Below are 20,797 nucleotides of genomic sequence, written 5' to 3' on the forward strand. Positions count from 1 at the left end.
GGGCCAGGCATGGCGGGCAGCGGGTGGGAAGGAGGGACACGGCAGGGGGTGCGCAGGTGAGCGTAGGCTCGTTGCTCCCGGGCGCGCCTGCCCTTCCCGCCAGGGAGTTGAGTGCTCGGGTAAACACCAGGCGCGGTGTGCGCGGTGTATCCACAGATAGACAAAGCCAGGGCGGGGCGGGGGCGCCGCCTGCGAAGCCAGGGCGGGGGCGCGGGGTGCCGATTAGCCTCACTGGGCGAAGGCTGCCCCACCGCCTGGGAGCATCGAGCCCAGCCCGCGGACAGGTGGAGAGGGGGCGGGACGGCGGCCGGGCGGGTCCCGCCCTGGGGGTGGGGCCGGGCGGGGCGGGCGGGGCGGGGCCGCGCTATGCAAATGCCGCCCACGGGCGGCCAATTGCCGGCTCTCCCCTCGCGGCTCCGAGCGCCCCGTCCCGCCGGCGGCCGCGAGACCAGAGCAAGCGAGCGAGCGAGCGAGGGAACGGCCGCGGTCCGCTGACCCCCGAGCGCAGCCCAGCGCGGCCGGCCGGCCCCAGTCCAGAGACCAGGCGAGCACAGCGCTACCGAGCCAAGCCGAGCGTAGCTCCCCGAAGCCCAGCGCGCGCCGTCGCCCGCGCCCCGCTCCGGGGAATGCGCCCTCGGCGCGCCGGCCAGGGGGCGCCCGCAGCCCACCCGGGGGAAGGCGGCCCCGAGCGCCCCTGAGCCTTCCCATGGCCCGGGATGGGGCCCGGGGCCTCGACTGCTGACGCGCCCGAAGCCCGCAGAACCCGTTAAGCCGGGGCCGCGGCCCCGACCCGGGCTCAGGCACAGCGGCGAGAGGGCGCGGGCAGGGCCATGGCCCCGGGGGTCCGCTAGCGCGGACCGGCTCAACCGGGAGCCCCTCTGCTGCCGCCGCCGCCGCTGCTCGGGAGCCCAGGCCCCTCCGCCGTGGAAGAGGTGAGTGCGGCGGGAACCGGGAGGGAGCGGTCAGGCAGCCGGGCCACCCCGCGATCCCCCTGGGACCCGCGGCACTGCAACTCTGCGGAAGTGTCCGGGGCTTGGGGCTCAGAGAGCCAGGGGGCTTTCCGCGGACGCAGGGGTGACCAGACTGGTGTGGGTGCCTATACCTGGCCGGGCTGCCCCGACCCTCAGCATCGAAGCGATGTGGAGATGTGTGGAGGATGTGGCCTGCGGGGTCACCAGTGTGCAAAGCAACTTTTTCTGTGAAAGGTTCTGGGTGGGCGGGTGGGTGCTTCCTTACACCTCCACCGCCTTGTTCCTGGAGCGGGAGGCCTCATGCCCTTTCTCCTGGCTGAGCTCTCCCACTAACGCCTCACAGGCAGCGTTCTTCCCCAGTAGGTACGCCTGCCCTGCCTCAGTGTCCGGATCTGGGGATCGTCTGCTGGAAGGGAAGCGCTATACTGGCAGCCCCCACGTGGAGGGTCTCCAAGATCAACAGGGCAGGACTGCCAGCCCCAAGGCTTTTCTCCCAGCTCTGTGCCAGCCCCCTGACCCCCTGCTGCTAGTTTGGGTTTTCTTTCCAGCAGGGAGTCTTGCTTGGATTAGGGGCCCTGCTGTATGTGGGGAGTAAGTGAGCTGGGAGAGCCTGCAGTCAAGGCCCCCATCTGGGCAGGCTGGGGCCCCAGTGGTTAAGTGGGCAGGGGACCCTAGGAGCTAGGTGGACTTGATTAGAGCAGATGGGACCAGGGCGTGTCAAGGTGGCCCAGGAATGAGGCAGGACTGGCAGGAGGGGTCAGCTGGAGCTAGGTCTGGAGGCCTGGCTGGATAAATAACTTCTAATTCTTGAGATAACTGTGTTGTGAACACCAGCCCATGAACACCTGGGGGAGGCGGGGGGGTGGGGAATGAAGGCACCGATGTGTCTGCTCTGGAGGTTGGGGGTTCCTGTCCTGAATTCATACAGATTGTCTCCCAGAAGCCCCTGTCCTAGTTGGAGAGATAGGGAAACTGCACCCAGAGGTTGGTAGGCTCATTCCGGTAGGCTCATTCCAGTCCAGGGGGTTGGATCGAGCTGGAGCCTTTTCCCAGGCTGCATAGGGAGTGTGCCTGGACCCTTGGGGTAAGGTGTCCTGGAAGGTGAGGACACTGGGCACGCCTGCCCCTGCTGCTGCCCCTCAGTTCTGAAGGAGCCAGGCCCAGAAGTGCAGGGGGTTGGGGAGAGGAGGCCAGGAACCCAGCCTCAGACCCCTGCCGCTCCAGGAATACCTTGAAGGGGAAGATGGAGCGAAGCCCAGGTGACCTTGACTGGGAAACCCTGGCCATGAAATGGGGGGGTTTCAATCCTAGCTATGCTGGTGTGTCTCTGCTTCCTGGTCCATAGGGTGTTGGGGGAGGGGGAAGCCAAGGAGTCTGGAAGGAGCACTGGCCTGCTGGGGGGGAGTATGAGAGCAGCTAGGTGGGGGGTGGGGTGCTGTTAATAATTTCTTCACCATGTTCCCCCGCAGCCCCTGCTCCTGCCTCCCTTCCATCCAGGCAGTTCTCAGCTCGAAGGAGCCAACCTTCCTTCCCTGAGGCAGGCTGTCCCCCACAACCCCCCCAAGCCTGAGAAGTCTGGATCAGTCTGGACAATTCGACCTCCTAGCCCCCTGCCCCACCCCCAGGTGCCTCCAGACCCCCTCGTTTGGCCGCCCCTTCCCTGCACCCCTTGCCAGCCCCAGCTCCTCGGTTCTTTGTTCGAACGTCTCTCCTCCGTCCCTCCCTCTCTCCTCCCTCTCTCCTCCTCCCTCCCGCCTGCCTCCCTCCCTTGCTCCCTCCCGCCAGCCTTCTTTCCTTCCTTCTCTGCTCTCCTCCTGGTGGGCTCCCAGGTGGCGGTGGCTGTTCCTTCTCTGTCCACCCACCTGGGCTGGGCCAGACTGGGGGCTTCTCCGGGGCTGGGGCTGGGTGGAATGCATCTAGGGGCTGGCAGAGGGGAAGCAACTGTGGAAATGCCCTCCCCTTTCCTCTCTCTGTCCTTCTCTTCCTCTTTTTCCTTCCCTCTCCTTCTCTCCTCCACCCCCCAGGCTGCCAAGGAGGGGGCCTAGACTTGGGCCTGAGGCCCCAACAGATTTGAACATCCCCCATTCACCCTTTTAAAGGGCCAAAGCATTGTGGGAGGTCCCTGTAGGGGCCCAGTGGAGCAAAGCCCTCCACGTTTCTGGACACCTTGGGGGACTCCACCACTGTCCTTGGTGACCCTGACCTTGTCACCATGAAAATGGCTGTAGGAGAAATGAGGTCACAGGGAGGACGGGAGGCGAATCACCCTGAGCCCTCTGATACAGAGGAACAAAGCTCTCTAAGGGACCCAGCCTGCATCTCGTCCTTCCCAAGCCAGGATAGTGTCTCCCAGCTTCCTTGAGCCCCACCCCACTAGCAGGTCAAGTTCTTGAACAAACATATGCTTGTAAGGACGAGTGTGGGCATGTAAGTGTGGACGTGTGTATATCCACAACTGTTAGTGGGGGCCTCCCAGGTGAACCCCAGGGTGCTGGTAGCTGCACAGCCCTTTCTCCCACCTGCCTGCCTCATCAGGGCCTGCCATTCAGTCAGCACCAGCTTTGTGCCCCAGCAGACTGGCGGAAGGGCTGGTTCTGATTCTCCCCTCCCTCCTTCAGCCATCCTCCCTAGGAGGGAGCACCTGTGATGGGGGATTTGGAAGGAACATGAGAGGTGTGTCAGGCACTCAGGAGCGGGTGTTCCCACAGAGGGCACCACGTGGGGAATGGGTCAGTCAGCCTGAAGCTGCACTTCCTGTCTGAGGAACCACCAGTGGTTTGCTTGGCAGGAGAGGCAAGGTCTCGGGGGAGGTGGGCTAGGGAGGGCATCAGGGCCTGTCGAGTGGGGTTGGACAGTCAGATGTGGAGCCTGGGCCTTGCCTCAGTATGTGTTAGCCAGTGCAGGGGATTAACAGGCCGTGTTACCTCTTACACCCCACCCCCACCTCAGGGTCCTAGAAGTGGGCCTGGGGTCCTGTCTCCCATGGGAGAAGGAAGTAGGCCAGACAGATCTGGGGGATGGGGCTCACATTGTCATTCTTGGTGCCCCCACCCCCAGTGCATCTGGTTGGGGGGGGGCGCGGTTGGGAAGTTGGCACTGGTTTTCGCCTGGAGGGAGCAATATGTTCAGACAACTGGTGCTGGGCTGCGTTTACCCAACAGCCAGTCTGCCTGGGGAGACAATATTTGAAAAACATTGTATGGAAACTTGGACCTGCTGGGGGTATGGGAGTTCTGCAGGGGACACTGAGGCTGGCTCAGACCCTGCTCCAGGCCTGCTGGCCGTCCTCGCTCCCCTTCTTTGCCCTCTGTAGGCAGAGCTGGAAATTTTCCTGGCAGGAAGTCCTTCTGTATGTCTGACCTGGATCCCTCCTGCTGTGATTTCAGTAAAAGTAGACCCTACTGTTCTTTGACTCTCCTTTTCTGGCTGCTGTCTCTCTCTCACTCTAGGCCATCTATGTGTGTCTCACTCATCCTCCACTCCCTCATGCTCCCAACCCCAATAATCAGGTTCAGATTTCCCTATACTAGAAGGAGAGATTTGGCTGGAGCCAGCAGGACTGGACCCATCTCTTCCCTCATTCCTTGAAGTGGAAGAGGGAAGGAACAGCCCATTTGGTTGGGGGTGGATGCAAGGGAACTAGAGGGGGCTGTAAGATCACCTGCTTGAGCTGAGCGCTGTGAGTGGAAGTCAGGAAGCTGTGATGCGGGGAGGGTTTGAGTCTCCCATGGCCCCTATTAGTCCTGGTGACCCTAGGCTGAACTCAGTGGCTGGTCTTTAGACCCATTGTTTGGGACAAGAAAGAATATGAGGTTTTCACACTGAGGCATTCATGGCCCCAGTCTGAGGGTGTGAGCAAGGAGACACCCATCGCCCTATTTATTCAGATAGGGAAACTGAGGCACCTTGGGCAGAATTACACAGGGAAATGTTGGTAGGGCAGGATACCCCACTCTGCCTCACACATTGCAATCTTGCTCCCCCTCCCAGGTGTCTAGCCGGCTGCCTGATTTCTGGGCCCTAGGCCCCTCCCACAATGCCTGTCGCTGGCCTCCTCCTCTGGGCTTCCCTACTGACTGGGGCCTGGCCAGCCACCCCAACCCAGGACTACCTCCCGGCCACGCCCCGGGTCCGGCTTTCATTTAAAGGTAAGAGGCTGCCTTGCTGTTCCCCAGCATCCTCCTCTGTCCAGAGCACTTGGCCCTGTTGCACAGGAGAGAGAAGAGAGGTCAGAGCAAAAAAGGACAAATTGTGCAGCCACATGGGTCACACTGGGTGTGTTGGGGCTGACAAAGGAGGTGGTGACTTGCTGGGAAAGGCTGGAGACTGGACTACTTAGATATTTGGAGAAGGGTCCTGAGTCTGGGCTGCTTCTTTTTTTGTTTTTTTTTTTTGGCTGCATGGCATGAGGGATCTCAGTTCCCCGACCAGGGATTGAACCTGCAGTGGAAGCATGGAGTCTCAACCACTATATCGCCAGGCAAGTCCCCAGACCGCTTCTAGAGCCAGAATATGTGGGCTCTGGGTTTGAGTCTGCAGAGCATCTCCCTCTGTGTGATAACTGGGGTGACAGAGGTGTCTTGCCTTTCAAACTTGTGTTTGCAGAAGCCCTTCCCTGGGTTTCCCTGGTGGCGCAGTGGTTAAGAGTCTGCCTGCCGATGCAGGGGACACGGGTTCGTGCCCCGGTCCGGGAAGATCCCACATGCCGTGGAGCGGCTGGGCCCGTGAGCCATGGCCGCTGAGCCTGCGCGTCCGGAGCCTGTGCTCCGCAACTGTAGAGGCCACAACAGTGAGAGGCCTGCGTACCACAAAAAAAAAACAAAACAAAACAAACAGAAGCCCTTCCCTGCCACTGGTCCTGCCCTGCCTGGTGAGACAATCAGGGCAGACACTGAGGCCTCCGAAAGCTAGAGGAGCAGGACCTGCTCTGCTGGGCTGTGGGTGCTTGAGGGACCTTCCTATGGGTCTCCATGTGGGAGGGGTTCCTAGGAATTGGGGAGGGGCTCTTGGCTGTGACTAGAGACTAGACCACCCGGTGAGTTCAGGGAGAGCACGTGCTGTTCTGACAGGCCTGACATCCCCAGTGAGCACTTTGCTTGAAGTCACTGGAACGTTACAATGATGAGTTGGGGTCTGCAGAATGAGATGCTAGTCCCCTGGCTCCATCACCTTTGCAGCTAACCCACTAGGCAGGTGAACACGCGTGCCACACATACTCTCCAGGCATACCGATGGCTCACTCACTAGCCACTTCCTCGAAGGTGTGCATGATCCAAGAGTCTACCCTCGGCCTGGGATAAGGGGCAGCAGCCATGCTTGGGGGACCTGGGGTCGCCGCTGAGTTCTCAGCCTTGGCCCTCCTCTGGCCCTGGGTCACTTGGTCCAGCTGCCTGCCCTGGGTGGGGCCGACTCAGCCCTGGCTGACCAGATTTCTGGATGCACTTATAAGGGTGAAAGGCTGGGCCAACCTTTCCTTCCTCAGGCTTGGCTGAGGCCCAGCCCCCACCTCACCATGTTCCCATGTCCCCCAGCAGAGCCCCTCTCCTGGCCCCATATTACCTGTGCAACTTGATGGGGGGAGTGGGGAGTGAATTAATGAGGATGTGCCTGGAAGGAGTCCTGCACAGGGCCTGAGAAATGGGCAGAAGAGTTGATTGGTTTGGGTTGTAAAAGACAACTCCTCTCCTAGGCCTAAGAAGGTGAGATACTTATTCTGCTGATATCTCTACCCTTTCCTGGTGGAAGTCCTCGGAGCTGATTAATAAATATTGAAGGGGCCTGGTCCCCCTCTCACCCCATTCCAAGCCCATGGTGCCAGCAGGGAGAATAGAGCATCCCCTCCCCCCACAGGGGCAGGGCAGGTGACTTGGTTTCCACACCCCTGGGATCCTGGAACCAAGACGTCCACTCTGGGTATTACTTTTGTCATCACCCTGGAGACCCATGAGAGGAAGCAGGAGAAACAAGATATTGGGAGGGTCTCTGTACACTCCTTCTAAACCTTCTTGGACCTGCAGGAGCAAAGGGGCAAAGGCTTTTGTTCCTTTTTTCCAGAGAGGGAAACCGAGTATCAGGCAAGGGCAGGGCCACAGTCAGGCAGGAGGCAGAGGAGAGGCCAGAAATAGTGCTGGTGCTCTGGCCTTGCCGACGCCTGAAGCCCACATCGGTCAGGTCGATTCCCCCTCAATTAGCTCTGAAGCTGACACCCACAGTGACTAAAAGCCCAGCTCACTGGCAGCCAGCCTGTGGCGCTGACTCTTGTGGCAGCCTGGGGTGGGGCTGTAGGCTGCCTGGGGCCACCCCATCCCCAGGCCTCTGTGCTTTTGCACGGGCAGGTTTCCCTGTCCTGAATGACCTTTCTGTTTCCTACTTGATCTCCTGTCCTACTTTTATGCTTAGATGTCACTTAGTTTAGCAGATTCTTGAGTACCTGCCATGTGCCAGGCCCTGTGCTGAGCACTGGGGACTGTGCAGTGAACAAGATGGGGTGCTCACAGACAAAGTGGCTGAAAAGACAATGGACACCCAGCTGGCCGGTGCCTCCTGGGAGCTCAGCACTTACTGTGCACCAGGCCCTGTGCACCCCTCTCCCCCCTCATGCTGGATGGTCTCAGGCAGCTCATGCCTACGATGCGGCCCTCAGTGAGGAGTAGGCCCTCACTGATCATTTGTGGAGTGAGAATAGAGACCAACACCTACAGAACCTGGACCCTGGCCTGGCTGTGGCCAGGGCTGGGGGGAGCTTCTCCTCCTGTATATACAAGAGGGGCACAGAGAGGGCTGCTCTTGGGAACACTGGTGGTCACTGTGGCTTCATGCCTCACTTTCTCCATCTGTGCCTTGGATGGATATAGCAGCTGCCATACCAGGCCTCAGGGCCTCCCTTACCCTAGGCACATCCCCTCCCTTGCCTGGGTCCTGCTGCAGTTGGGAGGTGCTAGTTCCGGCCTAGACGGGCCAGACCCTCTAAGCCGGAGGTTCTGGTATGAGGGGCCACACTGCCCAGGGCAGATAAAGGAACAAAGGCAGGAACTGGGCCAGGCTTGGGCTTGCTGCCTGCCCATCCGCCTGGGCACCCCAGCCAGGCCTAAAGCTGAGAGAGGGTTTAAGGGAGAAGGAACCCAGGGTTCAGTCAGAGTGGGGAGACTCCTATGGCCCATCTGCTGAGCTTCCATCAGCAGCACAGCCAAGGTCATGCAGAAATGAGGGGTCAAGTGAGGAGGATTTTCAGGAGCAGGAGAGCTATTTTTTGAGAGCTCATGGATGCTTACAACTAGAGAGCCTGGGCAGCAGGGCCCTCTTTTCACCACCTATCCTTGCCTGGGCCTGGAGTCCCCTTAACCCCAGAGTCACTGGCCAAGCCTGGGAGAAAAAAATCTCTCCCTTCCCCCACCCTGAGATGGTCCAAGCCCTGGGGTACCACCTCCCACTGCAGAGGGAGGTGTGAGGGCCCTGCCAGGTCCTTTGTTTAGCTTGGGGAATGTTTACTTTTTCCCAGGAAGCCACCCCCACAATACACTGCTGCTGCCTGGGCTGGCTTTGGCCAGGACTTGAGGCCAAGAGGTGTTTGGAGGGGGAAAGCGGTCTTGTGATGACATGAGGTGGCTGGGCTACTGGGGAAACTGAGGCCGGAGTAAGGAGATGGAATGGAAGGTCACCTTGCCAGGGGAAGTCAGGAAAGATGAAAATAATAGAAATAACAGTAGGTACCCATGATGATAACCAAGTGGTAGTCCCTCCAAGGCCTGGGGAGGGGGACTGCCTGGGTATCCTGTGAGGAATCAGACCCAGAGGCTTTCCCGGGTCACTCAGGAGCAGGACTAAGATGGAGCCTGGCTCTGCCTGATGTCTGAACCTGTCCCAGGACTGGGGGTGGAGGGCAGGTTGGGGATGCAGGCGCAGCCCTCTTCCATGGGCTCGGGCTTGGGCTTGGGCTCGAGCTCCAGGACCCTGCAGTGCCGGCTTTAGCCTGCCCAGCCTCACTTCCCAAGGAAAGGGCTGGGTTCGCACTGGTCAGTCTTCTTGTGCTCTCTACCACTGGAGAAACAGCACTTGGGTTTGCTTATTTCCTATGAATCCAGTTGTCCATCACCCCAGCCCCTTCACTGATCAGAGTCCTCTAGGAAGCTCTCTCCCTTCGGAGAAGGAAAACCAGGGTCCAGGAGTGAAAAGGGCTTCTATGACCAGAGCAGCCCTGGGGTTCAACCTTCTCAAGAGTCTGGGTGTATCTGGCTTGCTCTTTGGGAAGGACGTTTTGCAGGTGGAGGGTGAACGGGTTGGTGTTGGTCAGTGCCCACCAGCCCTCCTCAGCCCAGCTCCTGAGCCTCTGGGGCTATTGGGCCCATAACAGTGCCACCACTTACATCATTTACGTGTGGCACTTGAGAACCAAAGTCGCCAGGTCTCCTTATTAGGAAATGAGGAGATTGGAGGTTAGGAAGGGTCACAGTCCATTTACTTCACCCAAGGGGGAGTGAGTATGGGGTGAATACGGATTGAATTGGAAGGGCCTTTAGCAAGCGTCAACTTAGCTGGCCTGACTGAACGGTGTGAGGAGTGGGGCTGGGGAGCTTAAGGACCCTCCCTTGCCCACCAGGGGGGCTCCCTGGCCAGCCAAACAGGCTTGGAGCTTCGGATTGCGAGGGACAGGTGAGAAGGCCCAGGAGCTTGGAGGCCAGGGGTGGCACCAGGGAGCTGGGTAGGTGGCTTTGACAGCTACAGGGGGACTTGGAGCTAGCAAACTGGGGAGGTGTGGGTATTCCAGGATGAGCCTGATGAGGGAGGAAGGAAGACCCAAAGCATGAACTTGAGCCGAGATCCCTGCGTTTCGAATCTCAGTTTTCCTGGAAATGGGAGCCGCCTCACTCCTGAGAGGGGACTTGGAAATGGCCGCTTTGGGAGTTGGGAGGTCCTGGGTGCTGGTTGGCTGCCCCTCAGCTGGCCAGGGATCAGCCCTCGGAGAGAGCGGGGCAGGTCCTTGTGCTTGCCGAGAGCCTGCCTGAGGCCCAGCCTGGGTCAGCCAGGCCAGGGCCTGAGGCTCTCAGCTGTGGTCCTTCCAGGTCCAGCCAAGCTTCAGATGGGACCGCCACTGGCTGGGCCTCCGCAGCACAGGCCTTGTCTCTGGTTCCCTGGCACGACGCCCACCCCTCCCTCCCTGGCTCCAGCTTCCCTTGGCACGGAGTGAGGAGCTGGTGCATGCTCAAGGAGTAAATCATGTTCCTTGGCAGCCCCCACTGCTTCGTAATCGTAAAGAATTTAAAGAGAAACCACCAAGATAAAAATCTCATCCTGGCCCATAAAGGCATCTTTCACCCTGTGGCTTGGGAGGTGGCAGCCTCAGAGTGGGCTCCTGGCTGTCTGCACCTGTGTGTGTGCACCTCCAACCCTGTGACCTCTCCAGAGGTGGTGGGGAGCCCAGAGGGTGTCTTCAGAGCCGTGGGTACTTGGCTTCAGACTCCTGGGAGACCTCCCGCTCCTCCCCCAGGGCAGGCGGTGGGACACTTAATTTGGTAGAATGAAGAGGTGGTGCTGTGGTGGTTGAGAGAGCTGGCCCTGAAGGCAGGCAAACCTCTATCCTACCTTGTCAGCTGTGTGATCTTAAGACAAGTAGCTTAGGCTCTCCCACCCCCGGTTTCTCCATGTAAGGTAGGGATGGCAGTGGCCCCATGGAAACGGCATCCTGAGGTCTCAAGCTGCCTAGCTTGCATCCTGGCCATGGGTAGACCTTGCGTAGTGAAGTCCCTCTGTGTCCCTGCTGCCTCATCTGTAAAATGGGGGCAAAAATGGTGCTGACTTCATTGTGTTTTGTGCATTAACTTTTTTTTTTTTTAAATGCTTGGCTTTTTTGTTTGTTTTGTTTTGTTTATTTATTTATTTATTTTTGGCTGTGTTGGGTCTTCATTTCTGTGCAAGGGCTTTCTCTAGTTGTGGCAAGTGGGGGGCCACTCTTCATTGCGGTGCGCGGGCCTCTCACTATCGTGGCCTCTCTTGTTGCGGAGCACAGGCTCCAGACGCGCAGGCTCAGTAGTTGTAGCTCACGGGCCCAGCCGCTCCATGGCATGTGGGATCTTCCCAGACCAGGGCTCGAACCCGTGTCCCCTGCATTAGCAGGCAGATTCTCAACCCCTGCGCCACCAGGGAAGCCCTGTGCGTTAACTTTTTGTGAATACAGTTATGGCTCTGGCAAAGGAAGTCTCAGAAACTAAGAGCTACTCTGAGGGTGGCAGACACCCTCAGAGGGCTGAGGGCTGATCCTGGGGGTGCCCCAGGAGTCCGTACTGCCTCACCTCTCCCTCTAGATTTCTAACCTTTGGTAAAGCAGATGGTGTTTGGAAAGGACTGCAAGTGGGACCCTGAGCCCTGTGGATGGAGTGGGGTCAGGAGGAGGAGGATGCCTACCATGGGTGTCTGGACAGGATTTGTGGAGGAGGCTACATCACAAAAGGGGAGGGAGATTTCGGGAGCGGGAAGAGCAGGAGCAGAGGCGGGGTGTGTGCAGTGCAGCAGTTGGGGAAGGGCGAGACGCTAGATGGAGTCTTGCTCTTGGTGCTAGGATATAGAGTTTGCACTTTCTCCTTGTGGTTTTTGAGCTCTTTTTTTCATGGCAGAGGTACCAAATACATACTGGGAAAAAGATAATGCATTTGGGGAAGGGATGCCATGGAGGGGGCTCTCCCAGAGATGAGTGTCCCAGTCTGGTTGGAGCCCACGATCTGCTGCAGTGACACAGCCCACAACCCCCCCAACCCCACACCCTGCACTGTTCTAGCTCCTACAGCTTGTGCTAGGGGTGACCAGACCTGGGTTGCTCACTTGGGCATCTACATGACTGGCCCGAGAGTATGTTTTCTTGGCCTGACCTGGCGCTGTCCTGGGAATCTGAGCCCTGCCTCAAGGGAGCCCTTAGAGCTCTGGAGAAGCAGAGAAGATTCCTGCTGCATTTTTCTTAGAAATAGCAAGAGGGCCTTTGCCAGAGGCCTGGATGCCAGAAGGCTCCGATCTGAATCCAAAGCCCAGCTCACGTGGGTGCCTGAGCTTGGCAGGCCTGCAGGCCCCCGCCCCCCAGGCTGCTGAGCAGCCCCTGGGAGAGGGTGGAGGCCTCCTGGGGTTGCTTACTGATCCTGACCTGGCAAAGAATGGGGTCTGGGCGGTGGCTGCTGGCCTAGGTTCCAGGAGGCCAGCCCGTGGCGGAGGGAGGCTCAGCTAGGCTGACCTGTGGCATCCTCACAGGGGCTGCTGGCAAGTATTGCCTATCTGCTATATCTCTGCGGGGCAGAGACAGCCCCAAAGCAACAGGCCCCTCCAGGGACCAGGAGGCCTTTGGGGCGTGAGGCCTCAGCTCCACCCCCTTCCCCCAGTCTTCGTCCTTCCTTCCTTCCCCTGATCCCCCCTTGTCTGCATCTCCTCCCATCACTACCATGACCCCTCGTGGCTTCCTACCCAGACATGCTCTTTCCTCTAAGGTCTCTGCACCCAGCCAAGGGCCTTGTTTCTTCCCATTTAGGGCTCAGTGCTGATGCCCTCATTTCCTTCCAGGGGCAGAGTCCACTGTGTGGACCTGCTGGTCCACCAGCCTGGGTGGCTCCTGTCAGTCCTACACTATAAGTGTAGAGCAACAGCTAGAATGTGGGGGCCTCCTGGGCTCCTGCAGCACCTGAGGTGGAATGGGTGGCACTCCAGGCTCCTCTGCTCAAGGCTGCTCACGCTGTCATTTTGCTTAGCACTCTCCAGTCCTAGCACCAGGCCTGTGTGGAGTACTCGCTGCCTTTCTGGACTGGCGACCAGCTAAGTCATGCCTGGAGTCCTGACACAGCCTCACCACATCCCTCAAGGCTGACCCTGAGCACACATCTGTCTGTGCGGTGCCTCAGTGTCCCCATCTGAATATTGGGGGGGGGGGCGCTAAGACTGTCTGGGACATCCTGGGAATCTCTGGGTGGGTGATGTGAAGGGGCTGCAGGGACCCCAGGAGTCTGAGGAGGGCAGAGATGGGGGCTGGGCCCAGGGCAGGGGGAGGGTCTTGACACCCACCAGCCTGTTGGTCCCATCCTGGCCTGTCTGTCTGGTTGATTTATCAGAGTAAATGAGCCATGGAGAGTTTGTTGTCTTTTGCAGTCACAGGGAGGAGGAGGTGGTGGAGGAAGGAGTGAGGGGTTTCCGGGCCAGGTCTGGAATGTGGGAGGAGGGGTGGGCTCCCCGAGGCCTGTGGAACTGGAGGCTCTGATACACTCTGCCCACCTGAGAAATGGATTGGTGCCACCCTCCCCTCAGGACCAGCCCCTCTTCCCACCCCCTTCCCACTTCTTGGGGCACATTCCAGTGTGAACTGCTTGCCGGGCCCAGGCCCCCTCCTCCCACCCCAGGCTCAGGGACCGCCTTGACCCTTCAAGCCAGCCTCCTTGACCACACTGTCTTTTCCAAGCTGGGCAAGAGCTCTGAACTTTGCCTGGCCTGCGGATGCCCAAAGGTGTCCTCCTAGGCAGCCGTGCATGCCATTCGGGTCCAGGTAGGACATCCTGGCCCCCTGAGCCACCAGCCCAGACCTAGAACAATCAGGCACCATGTGGTCCTGGGGTTGGGCAGGGATCAATGGAAGCACCGAGGCTGGAGGGCTCCCTACCTGCTGGGACACAATGGTCTAAAGTCACTGGACATCCTTAGTGGGGAGATATGTAGAACCTTTGCTGTCCACCAGGTGTGTGTGCCAGGGAGTGACTCTGCTGCCCGTTCCCACCTGGCTTTTTCCCGGGTCAGGATGAACTGTGCCCCCAGCCTGTCTTCTCCTGGGCGGAGCAGGTGGGCGCTGGGGCGGAACGGGCGTGGGAACAGCATGCCTGGGCCTGCTGGTCCCAGGCCCCAGGCCCCAACCCCCAACCTCCAACCCCCAACCCCCAGCCCTTAGCCCCCAAAATGGGAGGGAAGCCTGCAGCAGAGCTTAGCCCAGCTGGGCTGCTCCAGCTCGGCTCCAGCTTGGTGTTTACTGAACAGCTGCGATGTTTACAGTAGCCCTATAGAAGGGGCCCCTTGTTCCAGAGGATTTCCCATCTTGTGGGTCCCACTGGGGGCTCTTCTGACCTCACCACCTCTCCGCACCCCTGGGATAGGCATGTCAGGGTGGCAGGGACTACAACCATCTCCACCCTCTCCAGCGCTGGGCCAGTGTCTTGGCACCTGCCCCTCCACCATTCACTCTGGCCTTGGGTCCCTCTCCCCTGGAGGAGCTGACATTCCCAGGAAGTGGCAGCTTTAAGTGATGAAATACGGTAACTGGGTACCCAGTTCAGACTTTTAAATTAAATTCAATCAGAGCCGTTATTGAATATAAACACGTGGAGTCATTTACATGTTAATTATGTTGAATGGACTATGAGGCCATAATTAGTTGCTAATTGGGTGAGAGCGGCTGTAATTGGTTTTGTTGGCACTGACCTGGCTCACCTGCCTAGGGGGAAGAGGGGCGAGTATGGATGCCTCCTAGGGAGGCTTCTGGGTCTCCGATCTGGACAGCTTGATCCAGAGATGGGATTGAAGAGGACAGATTTTGAGGGGCTTGGGGCCAGAGGAACCTGGAGCCTACCCCCCAGCGAAGAGGCAGCTTAAGCCCCAGGCAAAACCCTGGGTCTGGGTTCTAGGGGTTCCCATCTAGAACATCCCTAGGGATGGGGTGGGAGGTGGGACTGGGAGAGCCAGCCCTTGAATCAAAGGTGACAGCCTCTTCTGCCCAGCCCCATGTGGGACCTGGACCTGAACAAATGGTAAATGCCTAGGAGAGGGTCCATAGGAGCACAAGGCAGATGCCACCCTGGTATGTCAAGGCAGATGCTGGGGCCCTGGATTGGCCTGGCCAGGGCTGGAGTCTTGGCATTGAGGTACGAGTAAGGTGGATGTGCTGAGCAGGGAGAAAGGTGCATGCAAAGGCTTTAGGGAGGCCCTGCCCCCAGCTCGCCTGGCTGGGGCTCCAGGGTTACAAGGCTGTGGCCAGGGGCTGAGGCCTTCCGGCTGGCCGCTCATTAAAAGAGGATTAGGCCGAGAGCCAGTGGGTCAGCCCAGCCCCTGGGCCTTCCCTCTGGGGCCCCTCACAGCTTGAGGGAGTGGTAAAGGGGCCAGGGGCCAACCCTCCCTAGAGCCCATGGGAGTGTCCAGGAGGGACCCTGCCATTCCTGCTGCTGCCACTGCTACCATCTCCTTATCCACCTCAGTTTCCCTCCTCAGAAGGGTAGGGGGATAAAGTACTGACCAGAGACCCCGGCCAGCACCCCCACCCCTCACCCCCAGCCTCATTTCTCTTCATCTTAGGGATTAAGGCTGGACCAGCCCACATGAAGTCAGAGGTCAGGGCTGAGCTGCCGGGACCTGTCTATCACCTCCCAGTACCCAAGCACAGCCCAGGGAGGTGACCCTGTCCGTCAGGGCCTGCTGCTTTGTAGGGCTGTAACCAAGGGGGCGGGGTACCCATCTCTGATCCAAGACCCCCCTTTTGCAGCAGCCCCTGCCTCACTGGCAAGCAGACCTGGTGTCCTAGAGACAGGCAGCAGGGGTCGGGGGCCGCCCACTCGGGGTCTGCGGGTGAGGGCTGCAGACACGCCTCCTCAGTGCTGTCCTCGCCACCGCCTCCTTTAAAGTAAGGCATCATCAGCTGCTTCCCAGAGAGGAGGAAACAGAGACCCCAGGATTAAGCCTCCTTCACACTGAGGAGATTCCTGCCTCTGGACCTTTGCCAGCCCGTTCTGGGCCAGGACCCCAAGTGTCTAACGGCCATGGGAGAGTGCTAGAGGCTGGAAACGACTGCGGAAATGAGGTGTCTGATGCCAGAAAAGGCTCTTCCTTCCCCATGACGGGAAAAGCCTTCCCGGATGTTACCCCACCCAACCTGTGCCCAGCCTGGATGAGGGCACGGGGGTGGGGAGCTCTTCCCTGGAGCATCACTCAGGCACACCACCCTCCCTCCCCAAGGTCACAGCTTATACAAACTTGAATCCCTGACACCCACAGAGCCTTTGGTTGTGCCCCAGCCCCTCCCTCTGTATTGTCCTGGGGGTGGGGGAGGGGCGACACTCCTGCTATCAGAGCTGGGCCTGGGGCAAGTGGAGCAGAGGTGGGGACTGGCCTGAGGACAGGAGCAACCTCAGTCCGTGTCAGCTCCCCCACATCCATGCCCCCTCAGGCCCCCAGGTCCCCTTGGCCCAAGTCCCTGCTCCTCAGTGGGGCTGAGGGCCAGTAAGCTCTAGCCCTGCTGACACTGCAGGTGTCAGAGCAGCATGCCCAGGGCTACTCAACCACCATCTGCCCTGACCCGGGCTTCTTGGAGGAGTGAAGGCCCCCTGTTCCTCTACCCTGCGGCAGAGTGAGGAGGTGGGACAGCACACCAATTTCACTCCTCACCCTGTGACCTAAGGTGAGCACCACTCTCCCCTGGGCCTCAGTCTTCGTGTCTGGAGCTGGGGGTGCAGGGCTGTCATGGGGACCCTTATTTGAATTCTTTACTACAATCTGGCATGAGGGAAATGAGTGCTCCGAGACCGCAACTGGGGTCATGAAGCCCATGCCAGAGCCAGAGATTCCTCCCCCTTGCTCCCACCCATTTCCTACCCCACACAGCCTTATGGGGGCTCCCCACACCCGCCTTAGTTTCCACAGAGACCAAAACATCACATCCTGTGACAACAGAGCCATTGACGCCATATCCCGTGGCCACTGGGAGGGGTCCCGAGGGTCCTGAGTCATGTGCCCTGTCAATGGAGGACGAGTCACCTTCCGGCCCTGGCCCTCCCAACAGGCAGTCCCCACCACCAGGACTGGCTCTGCCGGCACCTGACCCTCCTTTAGCCCAAAAGGCCATGGACCTGGGTGGGAATATCACGCTCCATGCAGACTGACATGTCACTTCCCTGCTCTGTGCCTCTTATCTGTAATTTGGATGTTAATGAGCACAGGGCTTTGCACATAATAGGTACTGGATGACTAAGTAAGAGGCTCCCTCCATTCCCACCTCTACCAAAGGGCTCAGGCACAGAGAGTTGAGAGGGAGGATGTCAGATCAGGGCTGGTCTCCTGCTCCTCACGTAGGTCTCAGTTGCCTCATCTGCTGAATGGTGTCTCCTCTGTCTGTACTTGGGAGGGGGACTTGGACTTGGGGGTCGTGGCACTGTAGAGGGGGAGGGTCTGGATTATAGGGACCCAAGGCTAGGCGGGGATGGGAGGGTAGGCATTATGGCTGGTTGCATTCCTGGGGCTAGATATTTGGAGCTCCCCCGCACCTTAGGTGTCTGTGTCTGAAGGTGCCCACTTCAGCCTCGCCTCCCTTCCCCCCATTGCCCCCCAAATGTCCCCTAGCCCAGCAGGACGGGTAAGGGCACAGTCAAGGCCATGCCCCCAGCCAGGGTATAAATAACCCCTGGCGGGCTCTCCCAGCCTGGGGGGACTCCGCTGGCAGCCCCACTTCCTCTCTGGCCACTTCCTGGCCCTGGGTTGGCGAGGGGGGGGAGTGTTTACTTTCCTGTTGTCACTATGGCCGGGTGGCCAGGCGGGGGACTCCGAGTGGCCCAACAACAGGTGCAGGACAGGTGCTCAGGCTGCCCTGCCTAGGACTTCAGAGGCACCGCTGATGAGGCTGTAGCCAGGCAGGGATCGGCCCTTTGATCCCTTGGCGTCCCTGCGTCCCAGTGGTGGGCCAAGGTCATCACCTGTATTCTCTTGCTGCCATAGTCAGGGCTGGGCAGGGCAAGGCCTTTGCCCTGCCCAGCCCTCAGATGTGGGCTCTGGGTCTGCTGTGGGACTCCCCTGGCTCCCAGCCCACCTCACACACCCATCTCAGCACATCCTGAAGCTCCCATTCAGAGCTGCTCTCAGGCACGGCCCCTCCAGCTCCATTCCTGGGTCTCCAGCACACAGCAGGGGTCAAGGTCAGCCAGGCCAGTCAGAGACAGCGGCCTTGACTAAATGGGATGGGGCCACCTGCTGGTTCCACCTTCAGGCAGCATCTATGGCTCTCAGTGACCTCAGATCCCAGGGCTCAGATTCTCCCTCTCCAGACCTCCCCCTTGATAGCCCCACCTGTGAAATGGGTTACCAGATGTGGGGCAGGGAGATGCGATGTGTAAGTTCCCCTTGGTGGATGTGTCATCTGATGTAGGACACATATGTGTGTGTGTGTATACCTGGGCCATGTGCATGCATACATACTCCTCTGTGTGCTGCCATCTCAAGCCTCCTGTGCTGGTGAACATTCATCTGCAATCTCTTCTCTCCTGCGGAGCTAAAACTAGCTGGGGGTGGGTGGAGGAGGGACTTGCCAAGGGGACCCCTCGGAACTCCCTCTCCCAGAGGAAGGTTCCCAAGTTTCCTGGAGTCCTCTGTCATTGGCCTATCATTAGCCAAGTTTCCTCCTGTCTTTCATCCCCAGAAAGGAGGACTTTCCCTCAGCAACCTGAGGGTGAGAGGGCCAGGGCTGCCAGACTCACAGAAGGGAAACTGAGGACTCAGCTGGACCCTGTCGCCAGCCCTGGGGATGCTGCAGCACTAGGGGGAGGGCCTCTTTCCTGGGAAAGAGTTCCTGGATGGTTCAGAGTGGCCTGAGGATTCCACCATCAGCAACCCTGTGGGGTCTGGGGGAAGCCCAAGGTCTGTTGGGCAGTTTGGCTCCAGCAGGGCTTTCCAGTGTCCTGGCTAACCTGCTTCAGGCAAGGTGGGGACCTTGCTGTGTGCCAGCTTTGCCCTCTGTCTTGTTGGCAGCTGGGGTGAGGACAGGGCTCCCTGGCTCTGTGCCAGCATTTGTGAGCTGTCCTGGTTGCACCTGCCCCCCACCCCCCTATTCATTAACCCTTTTAGGCCCCTGTGGGAAGCTGGCCCCACCCTGAGCATGGGAACATTAACTCCCCACCTGAGCAGAGAGTCTTTGATGCCATCACGCACCCTGGCCCACGCCCGCTGCCCTTTCATTGGGACCCAGAGACTGGCTGGGCTGCCGATGAATCAGTGCCCCGGCTTTGGGTGTGGCCCCTTCCCTGGCCTGCCCAACTGTCCCACGTTCTCCTCCCAGAATGTCAGGGACTAGAGAGGGAACCCAGCAGGCCCTGGAGGGGAAGCTGGGGGTTTAAGATGACCGTGTGGTGGGGCTACCCCCTCTGTCAAAGCGGGTATGGGTGGATGGTCTCCAAGAGCCCTCACTGCTGCTCTGCCCTCTGCCCACAGAGCTTAAGGCCACAGGCACGGCCCACTTCTTCAACTTCCTGCTCAACACAACTGATTACCGAATCCTGCTCAAGGACGAGGACCACGACCGCATGTATGTGGGCAGCAAGGACTACGTGCTGTCTCTGGACCTGCATGACATCAACCGCGAGCCCCTCATTGTAAGGGCCAGCCCAGATGTGGTGGGGAGATGAGGGACGCGCGCCCCAGGGCTGGGGGCCCTTCCAGCGGGCCCTCTGACCTCCATCTCTGGCAGATCCACTGGGCAGCCTCCCCACAGCGCATTGAGGAGTGTGTGCTCTCAGGCAAGGATGGCAACGTGAGTGCCGTGGGGTCAAAGGTGGGGTGGGGGAAGGTGGCAGCGGGGGACAGGGGACTTCAGGAAGGCACTGGGGCCAGGAAGGCATCTGGGCACTTCCTTGGCTTTCCCTCTGGCCCCAGGGTGAGTGCGGGAACTTCGTCAGGCTCATCCAGCCCTGGAACCGAACACACCTGTATGTGTGCGGGACCGGCGCCTACAACCCCATGTGCACCTATGTAAACCGCGGCCGCCGCGCCCAGGTAAGCCTCGCCCACCCTGGCCCTGTACTGCCCCCACTGATAGCTACCTTCCAGGGTTCTGATGGGAGGATGGGCTTGAGCCCCAGCCCTGCCACTTCCCGGCCCTGTGACCTTGGGTGAGTGACTTCTTCCACCTCTCAGAGCCTCAGTTTCCTCTCCTGAAAATGGGGCTAATAGCTGCCTTTCTCACAGGTCGGTGTGAGGAGGAGGCAGTGAGCTAACGCTCTCAGAGGTCTTAGCACTGTGCCTGGCATGTAGTGAGCGCTTCCTCCATATGTGGACGATGCCCCTGCAGCCAAGCCAGAGGGCCTGGCGGGGGCCTCAGCATCAGGAGGCTGGACGCCTGGGTCAGCTTCTGCCATACGGCCTGGGGGAGAGCTGCCCCTTCCTCAGCTCTGCCTCACCCTGCCTGCTTTTGCCCTCCTCCATTTCCATGTGGGCATGCGTGTGAGCTGGTGTGACCTTGTAGGGAGTGTGTGAGAACGATTGGACCTAAGGGGCACAGGTGTGTGCAGGTGTGCCCCAGCTGTGTGTATGTGTTCACACAGGGGTGCATATATGTGCTCTGGGGGCTCAGGTGCTCCCATGTGTTCCTGGCATGTGTGGTGTGAGAAGCTGGCAGCCCGAGCCCGCTCCCCCAGCCCCTGCCACCCCTGGCTCTAACCCGTATTCCTCGTCTTCTCAGGCCACGCCCTGGACCCAGATGCAGGTGGTCAGAGGCCGAGGCAGCAGAGCCACCGATGGTGCCCTCCACCCGACGCCCACAGCCCCACGCCAGGTGGGCCTCATCCCTTCAGGCTCTTGCCAGGCAGCACTGCCTCTGAACCGAACTCATCCTGGGCCTGGCCTTCCGGCCAGGAGCCTGCACCCCAGGCCAGCCTCCCCCGGGTCTTCCGTCCACCTCTGTGCCCCCCTCCCACTCCTTCCCCTGCAGTGCCCTCAGCCTCTGAAGGCATTCCCCGTTGGACTCATGTCAGCCTCAGTGTGACAAGAAATCATGAAGCCATCAGGTGGGAAAGACAGGAGCCCTGGGGACAGCCATGCCTCCGCCCTCAGAACACGTGTGTAGACATGCG

The 20,797-nt window shown here is 59.6% G+C and overlaps 1 protein-coding gene across 13 annotated transcripts in view; it reads left to right on the top strand.

Annotated features, from left to right (window-relative positions):
• Positions 1-539: 539 nt before the first annotated feature.
• Positions 540-20,797, top strand: part of SEMA3F (semaphorin 3F) — a 37,696-nt gene continuing 17,438 nt past the window's right edge. For 4 of the 13 annotated variants that reach the window (XM_089919378.1, XM_089919372.1, XM_089919379.1 and 1 more), the window contains exons 1-6: positions 540-932; positions 4,962-5,119; positions 19,161-19,321; positions 19,417-19,479; positions 19,602-19,721; positions 20,407-20,499. In XM_089919378.1, the coding sequence (XP_089775504.1) occupies positions 5,008-5,119; positions 19,161-19,321; positions 19,417-19,479; positions 19,602-19,721; positions 20,407-20,499 (549 nt within the window). In that variant the 5' untranslated portion in view covers positions 540-932; positions 4,962-5,007. Of the gene's footprint in view, positions 933-1,650; positions 2,231-2,440; positions 2,597-4,961; positions 5,120-14,743; positions 16,366-19,160; positions 19,322-19,416; positions 19,480-19,601; positions 19,722-20,406; positions 20,500-20,797 lie in introns of those variants that run through there. The other 9 variants (XM_089919375.1, XM_089919373.1, XM_022573071.3 and 6 more) reach the window with 9 other exon arrangements.

Source organism: Delphinapterus leucas, chromosome 10, assembly GCF_059928025.1.
Source record: "Delphinapterus leucas isolate spDelLeu-1000000601 "Yukka" chromosome 10, BTC_Dleu_Yukka2, whole genome shotgun sequence".
In the NCBI taxonomy this organism is placed as follows: domain Eukaryota; kingdom Metazoa; phylum Chordata; class Mammalia; order Artiodactyla; family Monodontidae; genus Delphinapterus; species Delphinapterus leucas.